This window comes from Rhinopithecus bieti, unplaced genomic scaffold (genome assembly GCF_001698545.2).
Source record: "Rhinopithecus bieti isolate Rb0 unplaced genomic scaffold, ASM169854v2 scaffold_18153, whole genome shotgun sequence".
In the NCBI taxonomy this organism is placed as follows: Eukaryota; Metazoa; Chordata; class Mammalia; order Primates; family Cercopithecidae; genus Rhinopithecus; species Rhinopithecus bieti.
Window position 1 is genome coordinate 1,128,734 of NW_016809139.1, and position 21,046 is coordinate 1,149,779.

Sequence of the window (21,046 nt, forward strand, 5' to 3'; positions counted from 1 at the left end):
AAGGGATGCAGGCTCCAAGTCGTCTCGGCCACCCACTCGCCAGGAAGCCTTGGGGGGGCTGCTGGGGCTCTGAACCCTGAGCAGGCGGCAGGGCCAGGGGAGGTTGGACCACGGGCGCTCACGACAAGAGGGGCCGTGCACACAGGGGCCACCCACATGCCCTGGAGCCAGAAGGCCGTGGAGCCCCTGGGACTACCCCCACCCCAGGCAGCCTGGGAAGGCTAAGGGTGCTGGGCCTCTGCCTGGGAGCTGAGAGTGGTCCTGCTCTGTACTTCCCAGACACCCCGAGTGGGGTGCACCACCACGCCCAGCCTGCCCAGCCCTGCTGCAGGACATGGGCCAGCGAGGTCCCGCAGAGCACTGGGGTGGCGGGAGCAGGGGCAGGGGGAGCCCAGCTGGGCCTCAGGGGCCTGGGGACGCACCACCCCCTTGCTTTCCACACCCTGAAAAAAAGGACTGATCAGTCACTGATTCACAGTCCAACAAACCCCCAAATACCAGGGCTTCCAGCAACAAAGGAGGCCCTCTCCTGCTTCTGGGTCAGCAAGAGCTTCAGGGCGGGGCCCACTCCGCGTCTCCTCCCTGCAGAAGGGTCCTCTGCTCTCCGCCCCCAGAGCAAGGCAGTGGGCGCCTGGGTTTGGAGCAGCTGGGAAGGGCGGGGGCGATGGTTGGGGTTAGTGGGCACAGCCCAGGGGGTGCATACAACAGGCGAGGAGCAGGCTGGGGCCTTGCCAGGGGCATCTGTGTCCCTGGTCACTGAGGGTGGTAAGGGAGACTGGAAGGGAAACAGACCCCCGGGTGGGGAGGGCCCCAAGCCAGCCCCCATGGCAGCCCCTGCAGGCCTCAGGGCTCCTGGATCCCACCAGGGCCGCAGCAGGAACCAAGGCTGAAGCAAATCAGGGTGGCTGGTGGCACAGCTGGGGCCACACCCAGGCACAATTCCTTCCCAACACAGCCAGGAGGCTATCTTGGGGGCACCAGTGCCTGTTCAGGGACGGATTTAGGGCCTCCACAACTATAGTCCCCACAAACACTGTGCACAGCCCGCCCTGACTCGGCGTGGGGGCTGCGGCCGCCAGCGGAGGGATGTGGCTTGTCGTCCTGAGCAGAGCAGGGGCAGCTGTCCCAGGGTGGGCCCAGCCCTGTGAATCAGGGAGCAGCTCATGGGAACGGCCCTGGGGGTGCAGGGGAAGTTCACAGAGCCCTTTATTGAGTCCCACAACCGACCAGAGGGAAGGGCGTCCACCAGGCTCAGATCATGGTCCTCGAGGGGCTGGCGCTTTCTACCTGGCCCGCACGTGTGTCCTGAGGAGTTGGGGCACACCCACTGTCCTGGTCAGAGCTGGCCGCCACCTTCCAGCTGCATCTGCTGGGCCAGCGTCTGCCCGATGGCCACCAGGGGTCTGGCTCTGTAGGCCGGACTGGCCAGCAGCTCCCGAAACCGGGTCCTTTCTTCCTCACTGAAAGAATGGAGACCACAGATCAGCAGGCAGGAACCCCCAGGCCCCTCAGCACCCCCAGGATCCGACACAGCTCAGCCCCTCAACATCCAGGCACGTCGGACACCGGAATGAATGGCAGAGGCCTGGGGCCACCACTGGACTGAATGTCGGGGCCTTGGAAACTCCAGCAGGAGGGGAGAGGCTGCCCCGGGCCCGCAGGGCCACATGCGTCCCAGAGCCCTGGCAGTGCCCACTGTGGGGTGTGCTGTGGAAGTGTCACCCGGCCCCGGCAGCAAGTCTGGGGCTGATGGGGCTGCTGCGAAGGCTGAGAAACGGGGCGGCAACTCACAAGCCCTGCAGACCACACCTTACATAAGAGACGACTCCCTCCACGGGCGACCAAAATAGACGCACATGAAGGAGAGCTGAGAGCCGGAGAGCCTGAGCTGGCACAGGCCTGCAGCAGAGGGGGGCACAGCAGCCCCAGATGGGTGCCACGGCAACGACCCAGCACAGCACCAGCTCACCCCAGCCGCCACCCAGCCCGGCGGCCACTCAGCTCCTGCTCTAAACCCAGAGCAGCTGCTGGCATCCCAGAGAGGTGCCCTGTGGAACACAAAGGTGACATGGGTCCCATTTCAGGCACAGAAGCCTCGGGGGCAGCTAACAAGGCTCCTTCACACCCCACTGGATGACCACCTGGGCAGGCTGCTCACACACCAGAGCCACCGAGGACAGCGGGGCTGGGGCCATCTCCACAGCAGGAGGCGGTCAGGGCTCTGCTAGTCACTGACCACCACCTCCTCCTGCCACTGCCACCCTGGCCCCAGCATGGCAGCTGGGACGCTCCCCGTAAAGTCAGGGTGAAATGCCTCAGTCACAGCCTGGACATCACTAGTGAGCTCTGGGGCTATCAGGACCCAACAAGGCCCCACCGGGGGCAAACAAGGAGCCGAGCCCAGGGCAGGCCCAGGCCAGGTTCTTAGCACTATGGTCCATCGGGCAGAGGCCTGGGTCAGAGCTGGGGAGGAAAGGAGCCGTGACAGTGACGCTCGGAAGCGAAGCTGCACGGGGAGGGGTTGCAGGGCGAGCCTGGGCCTGCGCCCGAGTTTGGACACGGTATGGGACACGGGCTCAGAGCCCCTGGCACTGTGTGACTCCCATGCTGGGCCAGGCCTCCAGGTGCCATCCTGGACAACTGTAAACAGAGACTCATAGAGAGGGCCCTCCCACCTGAGAGAACAGCCCTTTCCTTGGTTTGGTACACATGGGAGCAGCTGTGGGGCACAGACCACCAGCCCCAGGAGCTCCAAGGCTCACGTCCAACACGGAGCCCCCAGGGCAGCATGACCCAGGGAGGGGCCGCTCTTGCTTCCCACTGGGATCTTGGGATTGAAGGATCCAAAGCCACTCAAACATCTGAGCCCTGTCCCCACATGCCAGAAAGCACCACGGACACAGAACACGCAGTGAACAAGGGGCCTCCTGCTCTCCTCTCAGAAGCAACAAGAAACCAAACTCAATCTCTCATGAAACCAGGAGACCTGTTAACCTGAGCTGCTTCGAAATGCAGAGACCCCAAGGACGTGGGGGCACCAAGGGGTGCGGGCCACAGAGAGTCTGCGAGAGGAAAACCCGTCGTCCTGTCCAGGCAGGGAGGGGCTCCCTGGACCAGGCTGTACACTGGGGAGAGGCGGAGAGGGAGGCCAGGCAGGAGGATGGCCACATGGAGAGGGCTCTGCCGTTTCCAAATTGTCTCCAGACAAGACTGACCGGGGAAGAACTCAGTTCACAAACAGAGGAGCAGAAACCAAAGAGGACAAACATAAAGATCTACAGGAAGACCCCGCTCCTGAGGAGGCCGAGGCAGGAGGATCACTGCAGCCCAGGAGGCGGAGGCGTCAATGAGCCTTGATCACACCTCTGCACTCCAGCCTGGGCCACAGAGCAAGGAACTGTCTCTAAAAAATAAAAACAAAAACACTCTAAAAAACTAAAAAAGACAGTTTACTATACTATCTATACTTCACTCTAGACACGACAAAGTGTCCAGAGTAAAAATGGATTAGAGAACACGAGACGGAAGACAGATCAGAGAGATGTAGTAAATGTGTAATTGGTGCCCCTGAAGAAAAGCCAAGACAATAAAGAAATCTTTGGAGCTACCATTCGGCACCAGCTGCTCAACAATCGTGCTGACGAAACAGACTTCAGATTCTACACTGGAGATTCTACACTGGAATGGCACAATGGGCCTCAGTAGAAGCTGACACGGAATGTTCCCTACTGAGAAATATCTTAGCAAAGTCATTTCAAAAACAAAGAAAAAAATTATTCCAGTAGCTTAACTAAAGCCATCTTATAAGGGCGTAACAATGTCCCTCAGTGGAAACCGGAGCTGAGTCTACAAAGAGGCAAGAGAGCGTGGTCTGCAGATTTTTGTACTCAAGAGGACAACTGAGTACAAATTTCTGCAAATCACAGTGTCCTAGCCTTGCTAACTGGGGGCCACAGTACACAGCCACAGAACCAAACACGAGCCCTCCTGGAGTGGATAGGCAGGAGCTAATGGAGCAGCGTGGAGCGGACTGGGGGGACGGGGGCGGGGTTCTCAGCTGCTGAACCCGAGAGGGCAGGCCGAAGGCACTCAGGAGCCCTGGAGAGGGCAGAATGGGGGCACACAGGAGCTGAACCCCTGGAGAGGGTGGGCAGGGTGGGGGCACTCAGGAGCTGAACTCCCTGCGGAGGTGGGTGGGGAGGTGGGCACTCAGGAGCTGAACTCCCAGGGAGGTGGGCGGGGTGGGGACACTCACAGAAGCTGCCGTCTTTGGGCTGTGCTCATCCGGCTGAGCTCTGAGGGCCGGGGCTTGTTGCTCTCCCTCTCCCTGCTGTGGACACAGAGAAGCCACGTTAGTCAACATCCAGCATCCCCTGAACACCTTCCCGTGGGCAGAGGTTGGCTCCTCCCTTCCTGGAGCAGACATCGTGGTGGCTGGAGGTGACCAAACCGCTGCAGAACCACAAGTTCCATGCTGCACTGTGGCCGTGGAGGCTGGACCTGGACAAGCAGTACAACTGCCTGACAGTCCTGTGACCACTGGCCCCAAGCTGCTGCGCATGGAACCTGGTGACTCCTGCAGCTCCTCCTGGCTCCGTGGGGCATGGAGGGAGTGGTCAGTCAGGAACATGTCTCACGACACACAGCATCTTCACCCCACCTGCCTGGCCAGGGCAGGCTGCACAGACACCTCACGCTTCGGGCCAAATGACCCTGGCAGGCAGAGCCGGTCCCACTCCCAAAGCACACGCCACTTCCCAGGAAGGCTGAGTCACCCACCCATGTCTACATGTCCCCAAGTCCTCTCTCTAGAAGAAGGCGCATGCTATTCTACAGTGGGGAGCTGCGCCTGCCCTCCTGATGACTGAAGTTGGGGACAGGGGCGCGGACCTCCCGTAGATTCTGCCCTGCCTGCACCTGTGGGGAGGGGGGGTACCAGCGAGCACTGCGGTCCCCCATGGACAGGTGGAGGAATTGAGGAGGTTTCCTGAGTGCTGCTGGTTATTCCCTTTAGTCCTGGGATCTCCAAACCACCAAGCTGGGCCTTGACTCAGGGCACGGGCGGGCCAGGACACTCTCATCTCTGACGTCCACCCCAGGTAGGCTCTGGCTCCCCGCGGAAATTCTCACCCTCAGGTAACCGTGGGAATCTCTGGGAGCTCACCTGCACTCCCTGTGGTCAGCCGGCCAAGGCAGCTGCCCACCTGTCCGAATGTTCAGATGGGACAGCGACCTGGGCCTTGAAAGGAAGAGAAAACCTTCAGGGCCACACCAGGTGCCTTCCCAGACCTGCCGTCCACACAGTGAGGTGGGACCCAGAGGACGGCAGGAAGGTGGAGCCGCGGAGTCCTCAGGCCAGGAGACTTGATCTTTTATTCATGGATCTCTTAAAATATGAATGACAGACATTTTGTGTCTGCCCAAAATAGCCCTCAGCGTCCGCTTTCTTTTAACCCTGGCTCTGTGCTGACTTGGGGAAGGACTCAGTCCTCATCCCTTCCTGCTCACACCGGCAGATGACAGCCCCTCGCGTCTCCCGTTCCCTCCGCCCGCTCAAAGCCACAGCTCCATTCATTCCAGGGGCTCTGCCAGGGCTGATGACATCTCCCCGAGGCCTCTCCTGGGCCAGTCTTGCCCCGGTGCAGCTCTGCCCCTCTGGCCAGCTGACCCCCTCCCTGAGCCCACCCCTGAGCAGCAGATCCCTCAGCAACTGCCCAGAGCTGTCCTGGGTCCCCGCCCTTGCAAAAGCCGTCAGCGTGTGGCCCCCTCCTCTAGGTGCACCCCTGGTGCCAGGGCAGAGCCCTCAGTGGGGGCAGCCACGTGCTGGCATCAGGAGACCTGAGCTCGGGCCCAGGGCAGCCTTCCTGGTTGGGGAAAACTTGGGCCCCGGAGCTGCACCCTCACTTTAAGAGATGAAATAGCAGTGGGGGCAGGACCAATGCCTCCCAAGGTCGCAAAGCAGAGGAGCTGCACCCAGGGTGGCTGCAGTGCCCACAGGGCCAGGCGCAGCACCTCCTTCTCCCCACTGCAGGGACCACCCCCCCACCCACACGTCCCACACCCCATCCTCCCAGGCGGGACGCACAGCCTCCCAGTGGGGTTTCCCGAGTTCAGGGTCCTGGGAACAGAGTGCTGGGCAGTCACCGTCACGGGCCAAGGTCACCCGTAGGGCAGCACCGGCAGTGATGCAACTCCAAGAGGCCTAACAGCAGGAAGCCGTGGAGGAATCCGAGCCTAGCTCTGCCCAGTGTGGACCCTCGCCAGTCCCCATGGCACTCCCTCCAGGCAGGAGCAGCGACGTCACCACCACCCCCCTCCTGACAATCGCCCACAAAGCGCACACAGGAGGCCGAGGTCCAGAGCTTGGGGGGGGTCACCGGGGTCAAGTGTCGCTCGATGTCTGCTTCCCAGCCAGGAGCGACGTGATCCCCAAACACGGGCCCTGCCCTGGCCTCTGAGATTCCAGCTCTGCACCCCGCACCCCAGGAGCATGAGGCCCTCAGGGCAGGGGGCCAGGACAGGGGATTGAGGGGACTGAGGGTTGGGAGGGGCCGTGGGGCAAGGACCCAATGCTTGGGTTCCACAAGGACGGCTCTGCCAGCCCAAGCCAGACATTCTCCCCGCTAGGTGGGAAGGGGAGAAGCGGGAGACAGGGCTCCAGGCTGGGAAGGAAGGGCTGTCTACCCTCCAGCCTCCCAGGCCACTGGTGCTCGCCTGCTGACCCCTCAAGCCCAGAGCACAGCAGAGTCCATGAGTGGTGGTCAGTGGGGCAGAGACCTGCCTGCTGGGACCTAGGTGCAGTTCCCAGAGACATGGCCCACTGCCCAGGCACGCGAGCCCCAGATCCCAGGGTCTCGCACCTGCAATGCCAGGCTCAGAGCTCCCTAGAGAGACAGCAGGACTGGCAGGAGATGTCCAAGATGCACCTGGGGCACCTGTGGGTGCTGGGCAGTGGAAAAGAGCTAAAAACATGATCCCCACCTCAATGGGGCCAAAGGGAGCCGGAGGCAACTGCAAGAACTCCCAGCGGCCAACGCTGGAACAGTTTCAGCACCAAAATCAAGTAGTGCTGGATGACAACCTCAAGTGTAAACTAAACATCCATCTGTCCAGACCAACACCAAGGCATGACCGATACATATACGGGGAGGACAGACAAAGCTCCTTTCCCAGCAGAATTCCAAACCATCTTTTGTCACTGCTCTGTCTTCCAGGAGGTGGAGCACAACCCCCACCCCAAGCCAGGGCTGCAGAGTGACTTCCTTCCAAAGGGGACAGCATGCGGGGGGGGGGCCTCAACCCAGCAGGGGTCAGCTCAGCCTCACAGTGGTCAGTCACGGTGACAGGGTGTGCCCGATACAGTGGAGTGACAGTGGGCCTCCACCCCCACACTCAGTCCCTTCCTGTACCATGAGAGAAACATCAGACAGATCCCAGCTGAGGAACAACTTCCTCAGAACAGTCAAGGTCACCAAAACCAAGAAGAGTCTGAGAAACTCACAGCCAAGAGGGGCCTAGGAGCCGTGACGTCTGGCTGTCACCTGGGATCCTGGACAGATCCTGAGGCAGAAAGGGGTCGTTAGGGAGAAATGAAGGAAGCCTAAGGTATGGGCTTTAGCTAACTATTAATTACTTACAGCTCACTATTTCTCTTTTGATACTGTTCCTTATGTGACAAACACACCACACTCATGTCAGAGGAACAGCACGCGGGGATGGCGGAGCTCCAGGGAGCTCTCGGTACCACCTTTGCCATTTTTCTATGAATCTAAAGCCTGTCTAAAATAGGGCCCATTCCCAGAGCTCCACCAGGGTCAGGAGGCACTGCTTCCCGAGCCGCATCCGAGGAGGGACGGGGACTTCCAGCGACAGGAGGCTCTCAGGGCTGAGAGCAGATGGGCCTTCCCAGCCCAGAGCCCCTGGCCCAGAGCCCCGCTCGGAGGCGCAGGCAGCCCTGAGGCAGGGGCACATCCTCCTCGGCCTGGGGGCTGGGTGTTTACACAGCTCTCTCCCTTCTGGGAGCCCCAAGCACATTTTTCAGATGAGAAAACTGAAAACAGGGAAACGATACTTGACCAGGGTCACATTTTTGTCCAAGAACCAGGAATGTTCGGTCGTCACATCTCCACTTCGGGCGGCCACTCCTAGTCTGGACCCAGTGCTCCACTGTGGGATGCTGGCCTGGAGCTGCCTGGGCCTGCAGCGCGTGACCTGCCACCCCCGGGCCTGGGCAGCTGGGCCATGAAAGGATGGACCCCAGGTTTGACATTGCACACAGCCCCTGCTTTCTTCTCAGATGGAAAGTTAGTAGGAGAAAGAAAATTATTTTTAAAAAGGCAAAATAAGGCCAGGTGTGGGGGCTCACACCTGTAATCCCAGCACTTTGGGAGGCCGAAGCAGGCAGATCATAAGGTCAAGAGATCGAGACCATCCTGGCTTACACTGTGAAACCCCATCTCTACTAAAAATATAAAAAATTAACCGGGCATGCTGGCGGGCGCCTGTAGTCCCAGCTACTTGGGAGGCTGAGGCAGGAGAACGGCGGGAACCCAGGAGGTGGAGCTTGCAGTGAGCCGAGATCGAGCCACTGCACTCCAGCCTGGGCAAAAAAGCAAGACTCTGTCTCAAAAAAAAAAAAAGGAAGAAAGAAAAGGCAAAATTAGAGATGCACAAATGAATGAGGAAGGCCCGGAAGCTGAGACAGAACAGAGCAGCCCTGCCTCTTTCCCGCCAGCTCCGAAAGCTGGGCAGTGGCTACGAAGCTCCTGCCTGAGCCCACAGCCTCAGCACCCACACCCGGGCGGTGCCTCCCAGCCCCTGGGAAAGGGCGGAGGCTGCTCTCCTTTCGCGGGCATGTCACCCAGGCACAAAGAGCAGGAAAGAAAAGCTGCCGGGAGAGAGGCGCCACAGGCAGCAGCTTATCGGCAGGCTGCAGCCCCTGCAAGGTGACAGCGAGGTCATGCAGCCGCCGCCCTCCTGGTTGAGCCATCCTGGGTCGCACACACCACAGCAGCCTGGCAGGGCCACATCCACATTGCCAGGGCACAAGGAACCTGCCACTGGCAAATGGCTCACTGGGTGACAGGGTTCTGGAGGGAGCATCTCAGTGTATCAGGAGGGCTCATGCTGGGGACCAGGCCTTGCCCAGGGCAGGAGGGCAGAGGGGCCTCACTGAGGCCCAGGCCTGCTGGCTCAGCCGTTCACGCACTAAGGGTCCAGAATCCACCACCCCAGCTCTCAGCAGGGAGCAGGGGAGGGGCACTGTGATGCCAGCAGCCAAGGGTGGGGCAGGGGCCTGCTTCTTCCCTGAAGAACAAACCACATCCAGACCCATGGTGAGGCTGGGTGGCATGTGCCTCCCACACAGGTAGGTACAGCTCGGGAGAGCAGCCGCACTCACACCAGTCCCTGTCCCTCCTGGGGAGGATGCATGAGGCAGCTCCCATTCCAAGGGGACAAGCTCCGGATGTGTGTCCCAGGGGCCTGCATGTGTGCGTCCCACACCCTCAACATGCCTGACAGCAGGCCTGAGCCATCCCCACAGGCCACCCTCTGTGGGACAGAGTAAGGGGCAGGGTAGGGTGTGCAGCATTAGGCGGGCGTCAGGGAAAGGTCCACTCCGGAGGGGAGACTGGAGCCCTCGTTAGAGGCACAGGAAGAGCATGGTAGGTGCTCAGGGGCCTCGGCTGAGCACAGCAGGGTTTCTGTAGGACGGAGGCTGTGGCAGAACAGGGAGTTGTGGGGACCCCCAGTGGGACCTGGCAGGAGCTGTAGCCGATGTGAGGGGAGGGGCACACGAGGGAGCTCGGCATCAGCAGAGTCACCAGGCTCCTCACGAGGGTGGGCCTGGGTGCCCCGAAACGCCCCACAGCCCCCGCCAGCCTCACAAATTCACGCCCTGGGAACGGGGTACCTGCGTGGAGCACCAGCTGAAGCCCCAGCTCCTGGCCTCTGCAGGGTCAGGAGCCACCGTGGCCCACAGGTCCGGCTCATATCCCTCCACCTTTGGACCCGGGTCAGCCCCACAGCTCAGACAAGGTCACCACTCCCAGACACTCACCTGCGGGCTTGGCGCCGGCTGCTAGCCTCGAGCCCCAGCAGCTCGGGCAGGGCGTCCCTGAGCGGGTGCAGGTCCCCCACCACCACCGTGGCCCTCCGCCTCCGCTCCTCCCTGTGCTTCTGCTCAGCCAGTTTTATGGCTTCGATTTCTAAGAAAGGAGATACGGCATTAGAGGCAAGCCAGAGGCGGAGGAGGAGCCCAGGCCCAGAGCCCCGGCCCATGACAGACCCGGCGGGGTGCCCAGCCCCACTGCCTCTCTCCTTCCCGCTGTCGCCCCCATTCCGCCCCGGGAACCTGCGGGGTGGGCAGGCTTGAGTTATTTTTTTTCCCCTTAATGACAGAGCTGTGCTTTTTAATCACAGGGCTGACAATGAGGTGGAGTTGCAGCCACTGAGGATTTCTCCTGCAAAGGGATGCTGGCAACCGAAGCCGGAGCACGCATGGGGGATTGCACACAGCTACCGAGCAGAGGGGAAATGAGGAAAAGGGTCCTCAACTTAAGATGGCAAGTCACAGCCTGGGAGGCTCAGCTTTGTTCCCAGGAGGAAGAGGGCTCCCCAGAGGGAAGGGAGGAGCCCCAGGACAGACCTGAGGGCTTGGGGCCATGGGGGGTGGCAGGCAGGGCTGAGGCCTCCACAATAGACAAGGGATTTGGGCAGGGTCTGGAGAGAAGGGGCATGGCCTTGGGATTTGATTTCATTTAAAAATGTATTTATTTCAAAATTGCTAAGAGAACACATGCTCGGACATGCTGCTCGCTGCATGTGGCTCCTGGAGGCTGTGGAGTGCGGACAAAGCCTGCTCTCTTCAGGGCAACCCAGTGGGACAGGCCTGCAGCTCAAACACTGCCAGCTCATGATACAGGCCCAGGCATGGCAGCACCTGTGCCCCCCAGGAGGAGTGCCCAGGTTTCCAGAGGTGCCAACAGCCAGCTCCTCTCCAATCCCACTGTCTGGGACGGCGGCGTCCCTCTCAGCCCCCAGGGCAGGTGACTCACAGAGCAAGGACTGAAGGGCCCACCTTGACCAACCCAAAGTCAGGGATGCCACCCTGCCCTGGGTCCCTGTAGCAGGGAGTATTTACCTGGCTCCAAATCACTGACAAGAACCTGGGACAAAGACCACCCTTCCTCTGGGTCCTCAGCCCCCAGTGCAGCTTGAGAGCTTGGAAGGTGTACATCAGCTCTCCACAGCCTCGGAAACCACAAACATAAGGTAAGAACCCAGCACTTTCTCAATCCTGCCCGGACTGTGGTAGACACGTTACACAGCACCTCATCCAAAAGAGAGCCAGGGCACCCTGGAAAACGGGGATAGGGAGGGGCGGGCCAGGCCAGGTGGCTCCTTCACAGGCTGCAGACCCAGGCCAGGATGCGATGCGTGTGGCTCCCATGAGGACAGACACAAAGGCCTGCACCTCAGCAAGTCAAAGCCAGAAGCCTTTCAAAAGAATGATACTTGTGCCCAAGCAGGGTGAGCCTCAGGCATGCAAGGATGGTTCTCCTGGGAAATGCCTCAGGGTGACCCTCCACAGTGGCCACTCAAGAGGCGAGAAAGCCTATGGTCACCACCACCAGTGTCCAGAGGATTCTGCACAATTCACTGCCCACGAATGAGAAAAATCACAATGAAACCACAAACGGAAGGAAGCTCCTTGACAGAGATGAGCTGCTAGAAACCCACAGTGAGTACTGCATTTCAGGGCAAAACATTAGACACTCAATGATAAATCAGAGCAAGGAAAAGATGACCACAATATCGACAATCCCACCTGGCCCACTCTATTCTGAGAGGGGAGGGAGGGAGCCAGGCAGTGGTGGGCGGGACCCACGCCCTGGGAACACCGAGCACTGCTATCATCTGCGGCACCTGGGGGAGGCCCCACACAAACACCAGCTTCCACGCAGCCAGGAGAACCCACGGGAGAGTGCAGTTCTTCTCTGTCAGTTACTCCAGAAAAATCTGATGCCTCAATTAAAATTTCAACAGGATTTCTAGTCAAACCTGTGCAGCTAATTCTAAATTTTATTTTTTAAAAACAATTAAATGCATAAGAATAGTAAAGACATTTTTAAAAAGAACAAGCAATAAGAAAGCAGGGCTATCGGAGAGTAAAGCAAATGATGCCGTCTAGGAGGACAACTGAGGGTTGGGAAAGTCAACTGGGATATGCGTGTGATTCCACCTACCCACCCTCCCACCCACGGGACGTGGGGAGCCACTGCCTGCGGCATGGTTGGGGCACAGGCTGTGTGGTGGAGTGTGGAGGCACTACCTGGGCACTGGGCAGGTGTGTGGACAAGACAAAACAAAGCAAGGGATAGAGAGTGACTAGGGGAGGCCTCCAGGAATGGGAGGGCCCTGCAAAGGGGAGGAACAGCAAGGACAAAGTTTGCGAGCTTGTCCTCACAAAGATAAGGGGAGGCGGTGCGTGCAGATCCACAGCAAAAATTTCAACATATGTTGGGGAAAAAAAGCAAATTGAATGAAAAAATCCACACATACAGAAACTACGCATTTCTAAAGATCCTAAGGAATCTACCAAATGACCACCAGACCTAATCATGATATTAGTAAATTCATAGGATACAAGATCAATATTTTAAAAAACCAGTTGTGTTGGTTTTTTAATATACTAGCAGAGAGCTGAGAACAAACTGTATTTATGATAGCATAAAAAACTATAAAAATACTTAGCAATAAGCTTATTACAAGATGTAAGACCTCTACACTAAAACTATGTAACACTGATGATGAAAATTAAATGGTGAGATATACCACGTTCACGAATCTGAAGATTTGCTTTGCTAAGATGGCAATTCTGAACTGATCTATACATTCAATGAAATCCCAATCATAGCCCCACTAGGTTTCTGTTGTTTTTAAAGAAACAGACAAGCTAATAATAATTTATATGGAAATGCCAAGGACCTAGAATATCCAAAGCAACCTCAAGACAGACAAACCAACAAAAAGGACTTGTGTTATCTGACTTCCAGACTAATGCTAAAGCTATAGTAATCAAGATAGTTTGGTATTTGCTAAGGTACAACAAATAGATCAATGGAACAGAAGACAGCCTAGAAACAGAACCACACTTATGAGACTTTCTGATTTTTCAAAAAGGCACCAAAACAATCCAATAAGGAAAAAAAGTATTTATAACAAATGGTGCTGGAACAACTGAATATCCACATTAGGGGAAGAAAAGGAACTTAACCACTAACATCACACAGACGAGCAATTCAAGATAGAAAAAAAAAAAACCCTAAATATGAAAGTTCAAAGTATAAAGTTTTTAGAAGAGGAATAATATCTTCATGACTTGGGATTACGCAGTTTTCTCAAATAGGACACACATACACATACATACACACACAATAACTAATATAAATTAAACTTCTCAAAATTAAACCCCCGTTTATTAAAAAAGTTCTCACGCCTGTAATCCCAGCACTTAGGGAGGCTGAGGTGGGCAGATCACGAGGTCAAGAGATCGAGACCATCCTGGCTAACACGGTGAAACCCCATCTCTACTAAAAATACAAAAAAGAAAAGCCAGGCAAGGTGGTGTGCGCCTGTAGTCCCAGCTACTCAGGAGGCTGAGGCAGGAGAATCTCTTGAACCCAGGAGGCAGAGGTTGCAGTGAGCTGAGATCGCACCACTGCACTCCAGCCTGGCGACAGAGCGAGACTCTGTCTTAAAAAAAAAAAAGTTAGGAAAATGAACAGGCAAGTCACAGTCACAGTCTGGGAGAAAAAAAACATCTGTAAAACACATATCCAACCAGAGACTGGACTCCAGCACAAAGAATTCTTAGAGCTCAATAATAAGAAGGCAAAAAGCCTCATGAAAAATGAATTTCACTGACGCTGAAACACAAACGGGCAGTAAGTACATGAAAACGCGCTTTCCGTGGCAGTGAAAATGAGGACCACCGTGAGACACCATTTCATGGTCACCAGACAGCCGAGGCTGGAGACGGCACGCCACGTGTTGGCAAAGCTGCGGGGCAAGGACTCTCACAGGCTTCTGGTGGGAGCATGAACGTACAATCACTCTAGAAAAGCGTCTGGCAGCTGCTTATAAAACTAAACATACACCTACCCTATGACCCAGCATTCCATTCCTCAGCATTTACCCAAGAGAAACGAAAACACATCCACAAAGAGACTTGTAAAGAATGTTCAGAGCAGCCTTATTCATAGTAGCTAAAAATGGAAGAAAGCCCAGGTGCCCATCAGTAGGAAAGTGAATAACCAATGGTGTATTCACACAATGAAATACTTCTCAGCAATCAAAAGGCATGGACTGCTGCTACATGCAGCCTGGACGGCTTTCAAAACCATTACGCTGAGCAAAAGCAGCCAGACCCAGAAAGAGTGCATCCTACACGATTCCATTTATACGAAGTCTAAGGCAAGAAAAGCTCAACTGTGGACGAGAAAGGATGACACAGTGGTTATTACCTCTGGGGCAGGTGGAAGAGGTAACTGACTCGGAGGGGCGCGGGACTGCCAGGAATGGTGGTGACGGTCCGTAACCTGAACGGGATTTCAGCTGCACAGGTGTCTACAACATTTGTCAGAAATCATTGAATGGCACACTTACGATCTGCATTTCATTTTATGTAAATACAATCTTCAAAAGAAAAAGAAAAAAAGCACCATAAATTCTAGAAGAATTATTTGGGGCGGAGTGTACTGATGTCTGCAATTTACTTTGAAACGCATTTTAAAAAACCCATGTTGGTAGGTGGACAGAAATTGCTAGATGAACAGTTATGTAATAAAGATTATAAAATCTGTATGGTGGGTATAGGGTATTCACTATAAAATTCTTCCCACTTTCCTAAATAAAATTTTTCATAATAAAATACAAAGTAAAAGTAACTTGGGAAATGTAGCTAAAGCTGTATTTAGAGACAACTTACAGCCTTTCACTCCTGAACAAAACATATATAAACCGATGAGCAGAGCAACCGAAACCCAAAAAAAGCTAGAATGGGAGAATGATCAAAATAAAAGCAAATAATTTTGAAGACAAAAGAGTAGAACTGATCATTAAACATTAATTATTAAATGGAAGAGACAAAACTTCTTAATCAGAAATGAAAGGGGGATACAAATAAAGAACGATAAAGAAAATAGAATATTTAATAAGAAACCAACTAACACATAAAGATTGAGCTCTGACTACATTTGATTATTAATATTACTTAGAGACAGGGACCCACTCTGCCGCCCAGGCTGGAGTACACTAGTGCAATTATGGCTCCCTGCAGCCTCAAACTCCTGGGCTCAAGCGATCCTCCCACCTCAGCCTCCTAAGTCACTAGGACTAGAGGCTCAGAGGCACGCACCACCTAATCTGGCTAATTTTTACATTTTTTGTAGAGACAAGGTCTCGCTATGTTGCCCAGGCTAGTCTGAAACTCCTGGGTGTAGGTGATCCTTCCACCTCAGCCTCCCAAGGTGCTGGGATTACAGGCATGAGGCACCGTGCCCAGACAAATTCGATCATTTCATGAGTGGCCAAAATTGACTCAAGTCGTGAAAAAAGAAAAAAAAGGACCAAGAGCTGTGGAATAAAATTTACACATCATCAAAGAATTATGGCCTAGAAAATCAGGGTCCAAAAGGCCACAGTCCAGGAGTCCGTCCAATCCCACTTTCACAGCTATGCTAGGAACTGTGAAAAAGAAAATGGAGGAATGAATCATTTCCCTGAGAAATATCCAAAAAGGGATCAAAACCATAAAACTAATAATCACGAAATAAACCGACCAAGTTTTCTACGTCCGACCTCTGAAAAACATAACCTCCAAAGAAAAAATAAAGCAGATCATACTCTAACGTGGGAGAACATAAAAAAGAAAATATTTCAAATTAATTTCACAAAGTCAGCAGAGTCACACTAAAAAGATAACCAAAAAATACAAGATAATTTTGACGAGAAACAATCTTAGAACAACACGGGCAAATATCCAGCATCATGAAAAATAAGGAGATACTCCAAAACAACCTGAGCGGGAAGTGTGGCTTTCAGCCCTCGGAGATGCGCGGCTGCGAGCACGTGGCAAGGCCGACCTCCCATGTGGAGCCTCAGAAAAGAGGGAGCCACGGGCCTGAAAGGGTCTGGGGCCCCCAGGAGCCCTGCCCACACCCACATCGCTATGCGCAGACACTGTTTTCACCGCGGGCAAGGCCTGAAAGGATTTCACACACCACTGCAGGCACTTCTGAACCATAGACTCCACAAGCACAGGTTACTTCCATAATAAAAAATTTCACAGTGGGGAACAAAAATAGGTAATTTTTACAAACAAGGAGCCGAGAGCAGCAGCTTCCCAAGGCCGTCCTCCAAAGGGAGGCAGCCCAGCTCTGCAGGTACCCACAGGGATGGGGTGGCAGTGCCACCCGTAACAGGCCAGACCGGCTCGGCCGTGCTGCCAAGTCTCCATGGCACTCTCTCTGTGCCTCCACTGTCCTTTGGCCCCCACAGCCGCCTCTAAAGGGTCTTGGGAGATCCCCTTGGGCACCCTGCAGGGAGTGTGGCTGGTGTAGAAGGCCAGACCGTGTGGCTGTGGGAACAGGAGGGCCCACGGGATGGGACCTGGGCCGGCAGCTGCCTCGAGATGCAGGCAGGGACTTACTCTGCAACCACTGCTCACGCCTCAGCTTCATTTTCTCCTTCTTGGGCAAAACGGTCTTGGCCTCTGCACCTGAGGAAAGAGAACATGGGAGTGAGAAAACGTGTCCAGGTGGCACCCCCATGACCTGAGAATGGGCTGGGGCGGGTTCTGACGGTGGAGCCACCGCAGTCACTGCAACTAGTCTGGCCTGTGCCGGCCTCTCAGGCTCCACGGCTCTGGGCAGCACCAGGGGCACCTGCAGCATGCCTCGACCCGGCCTTGGGAGGCTCTCTCAGCAGCGGCCCCCCGCAGTGATGGCCTGGCCACTTACTCCTGACCTGCCCCGGAAAGCAGGTGTCCCAACACGGAGGCCTCCTCCCCACCCATGCCCCGAATGACTGTCAGGGCAGGCCACGGCAAAGCCATGCAGGAACACCCAACAGCTCATGAAGGGGGCCACGAACAGGGCAGAGGCCTCTACGGAGACATCCCCAAGATCCTGCACGGTCACGTGAGGCCCAGCGATGTACCTGCTCCCTGCCCCCTGCCAGGCCTGATGACGTGCTCAGTGGACCAGAGGCTCCATCCCTGGATCCCACAAAGCGGCCCTCTCAGGGAGTCCCCAAAAGTGAACTCCACAGGTGCCCCTGTGCTTGGTCCACATGGAGCTCAGACACCTGCCCGGCAGGTGGGGAAAGGAGCCTCATTTGCTCAGGGAATGGGGTAGGGGCGGGATGAGCCTGCAGGGCCATGCAGGTGGGGACAGCAGGAGAGGGCACTGGGCGCTGCATCTCCGACTCTAGTCTGCTCTAAAATAGAGGGGACTCAAGGCATCCCCGTTTCCTCGGCCTGAACTATTTCCAAGGCGGTTCAGCCTCCGCCGCATTCTCCCCAGAACACATCTCCCAATTTCTCTTTTAATGCATGCAGACCTTCCTGGCTTGTCCAACAAATCCACCACGTCTAATGAAAAACAAAGCAGAAGCAAGCCCTGCCTGGAGAAAGGCAGTCGCTGCGCTCAGCATTTCAGACTTCACTTCGGGAGCTGGTGTGAAACCTCCAAGGCCCAGGGCTCCTTCCTGCAGGATCTGATCCCCTCCCACGGCTTCCCGGTGTGCCTGGGCTGACCTACTTTCCTCCACTGCATCCCCGACCTCTCGCTCCCGACCACAAAGGGGAGGGGCTGATTCCGCAGCTTTTCTGGAGCTCTGAAATTGTTTCAAAAGAAAAATGAATCTAAGACCAGTGGAAACTGACCCGGACAGTGACCTGTGTCGTGTCGGAATGAAGAAAACGAGGCCTGGGCGCAGGCCGGGTCAGGAACGCAGCACAGTGACCCTTCCCGGCTCTGGCCCCAGGGAGCTCCCCAGCCCCATTGCCATGGCACCAGGAAAACAGGAACCAAACACGCTACTCCTGCAGGAGGAGAGGGCCTGGAATGCTGCAGCCGGAGCAGAGGCTGCCTGGAACTGCTGGCAGTGGCCCCACGACCCCCAGCTCCCACTGCTTTCTGGGCCCAAGGCGCCCTCGCTGAAGTGCCCTGGCACAGGTTCATGCCTCCTCCCCTTCCAGCCTCTGGATGGGCTGACGGGTGTTCACGAGCTACAGAGGGGGCTCGCCCTGCGGGTTCTGCTTCTCTCTCCTCCGTGGGCCCAGGGCCACAGGGACAGGGCAGGTGGGTGCACCCCCACCTGTGAAGGGGACAGTGTGAAGTCAGCTCGAGCTACTCTGGTTTCTAAATTTACCCACAACAAGGCCAGCACAACACAGCTCCCACAGGTCTGCAGAAGCACAGGAGTTTCCTGTGAGTGCAGCAGAAATGCCAGCTCGGAGGGCTGGGCTGGGAGTGCAGATGCTGGGACTCAAGCAAGGGTGTCTAGAGCCGCTGCTGTCCTGTGCCTCGTCCCAAACCCAGATCCCATCAGCGCCAGCACTACAGCCCCAGTGGCTATGCGAGGGGAAGGTCACCAAACACGTCTGATTAGTGACAAAATGACAGCAGCAGGGGCCACCCCTGAGGCACGTCATCCCAGCCTGAGCTTCTCACACGGGGCCTGGCCGTCCGAGTGGGCACCAGGAATACCAAGCCAGAGCTGATGGTAAAAACACGACGTCACAGAATCGACCAGTCAGCCGAGCTGAGGCTGCAGAAGGGTGCACACTTGGAAGGACTGTGACCTCGGCTTCCCGCTCTGGGCAGAGAGGCTTCTTCCTCCGCGCCCTGTGCCCTGTCTGCTTCACACACTAGGCCACCTGCTGCACAGGCGGCTCAGACACTGCCACTCCTTCTGGCCCGCTCAGTCCATGACTCAAAGGCGTCAGGGGAGACAGGCAAGTCCCCATTAAACTGAACCTTAAAAAACCCCAGCCAGTGGCTGAGGCAAGGCTAGAGGAGGTGCTCACACCCCTCATTCGCCATCCCAAAAACTGAGACAGGATCCCCCCCGAGGCCAAGGCAGAGGAGGTGCTCAAACCCTCATTCCCCCCCCAAAGCCGAGACAGCGACCCACCCCAAGACAGAGCCTCCCTGTGGGGAAATATGCTGCAGGTGCCATCCACTCCTCCTCACACTCGGCGGAACCCTCTGGGGTCACCTGTTGCTACTGGCAGTGAACAAGCCCAAAGGGTGAAAGCCACAGGGTGGCTCCTGCGATCTGGGTCCTGGGGCCACCCAGTGGTACCCAGGGTGCTCCTGGCTGCCACAGCGCCTGTACCTGAGGTGGACTGCAAGGCACAGGGCAGATGGATGGTGGAGATGAAGACGAGGAGGATGAGAAGCCATGCCCTCGCCTGAGTCTTCAGAAGCCCAGGATGCAGCTGCCACGGAGCCGACCTGCAAAGAGGTGCCCGGCTCACACGCAGCGTGTGGGGACGGACCGTGTGGGACAGCCCCTCCAGTCCAGTGGGAGGCACTCTGAGGAGGACTCGAGGGCCATTCGAGGAACAGCCTTTCTAACCCTTGACTCTGGAAGATCCCGCCTCGGCCCTGCCCTCGGGGAGTGACTAGAAACCAGCCCTGAGCTGACTCGCCACGGAGCCCTGGGGGTGGGTTTGGTCCCCGGAATGCCGGCTGACCCAGCAGAAATCTGCAGCATGAGTTGAATGGCTCCGCACAGAGAGGGATGGGCACACACTCAGGTACAGGCTGCCTAAAAACCCATGACAAGAAAAGTGAAGGTGAGATGCTGCCACGCAGGAGCCAGGGCACGTGCTCTGGAAGTGCAATTCTGGGGACCCTGGGCAAGCCAACTGCCCCGCCAGAACCACGGCCTTCTCAGCTGCCACGGTGCTGCCTGGGCTCTCTGATCTAACAAAGGGGTCCCGGGAACAGATGCAGTAAACCAGGCACAGTGGAGGACACCACATGTGGCAGCCACACAGCAAGCCTGTGCGCTGCAGGCAGCTCACCTGGTTCCCGGCCCTCACCAGGTCAGCAGACACAGAACCAGGTTCACCAGAGTTGGGCTGTAGGGTGACGCGGTTCACGGGGCACGTGTTCTGACGGACCCTAAGGAAAATCAGCACGAGACTGGCTTTTCCGTGCACGCCATCAACAAGCCATGATTCTCACCCCACAAAGATCTGCATGAGGCTCAGGCACAGAACACAAGACGCGACTCTGCTGGCACGTGCTGCTTCATCTCGGGCTCAGGTGCCGGGAGACGCTGTGGCCTACAGAGCCGCTCAGATGCTGCCACCACCACCCAGGTCACGAGATGAAGCAGCACATGCCAGCAGCATCTCACGGTGTTGAGGTTCTCCTCACCACGCCTTCTGGGTGAATGCAAGCTGAAATGTATCGCGAGACAGGCCGTTTGGGGAAAAATGAAGTGGGAATCATCCGTCTCACTCTATACACAAAAATAAAGTCCTGATGGACCAAATACATTAAAAAGGCACTACAAAAGCACTGCAGAGAACACAAAGGGGCCACAAAACACACACAAAACACAGAATTTGCTACAGAAAACCTTTAAACCTCTGCAGAGAAAAAAATAACATGAACAAATTCAAAAGAACTACCAACGAGGGGGAGACATCTGCAGTTAACAAAAGAGATTGCTTCCTTCCTACATAGCTTTCTCAAACCAATCAACAGCTGAAAAGAAAAACAGGAAAAGGCACATACAGACAGCTCACAGCAATGAAGGCTGAATGGAGCCTTGCTGACGAAGAGCCGCACATTCTACGAGGCAGGCGTCGGCAGACACCTCATCCGTATCCTCCACAGGTACCGGCTGCAGGTGGAGGCCGACTTGGGTGCTGCTCCCGGCGGTGTCTGCAGTAGGCAGCCTGGCAACGCCTGTGAAGTGTCAGATGTTCATCAAGCTGGATCAGCAACTTCACCACTGC

General features: G+C 56.2%; 1 protein-coding gene across 1 annotated transcript in view; it reads right to left on the reverse strand.

The window, feature by feature from the left end:
• Positions 1–820: 820 nt before the first annotated feature.
• SLX9 (SLX9 ribosome biogenesis factor) overlaps positions 821–21,046 on the reverse strand; it is a 35,831-nt gene continuing 15,605 nt past the window's right edge. The window contains 4 exon segments of the mRNA XM_017888682.1: positions 821–1,460; positions 4,256–4,330; positions 10,061–10,208; positions 16,715–16,783. Of these exon segments, the coding sequence (XP_017744171.1) occupies positions 1,337–1,460; positions 4,256–4,330; positions 10,061–10,208; positions 16,715–16,783 (416 nt within the window). The 3' untranslated portion in view covers positions 821–1,336.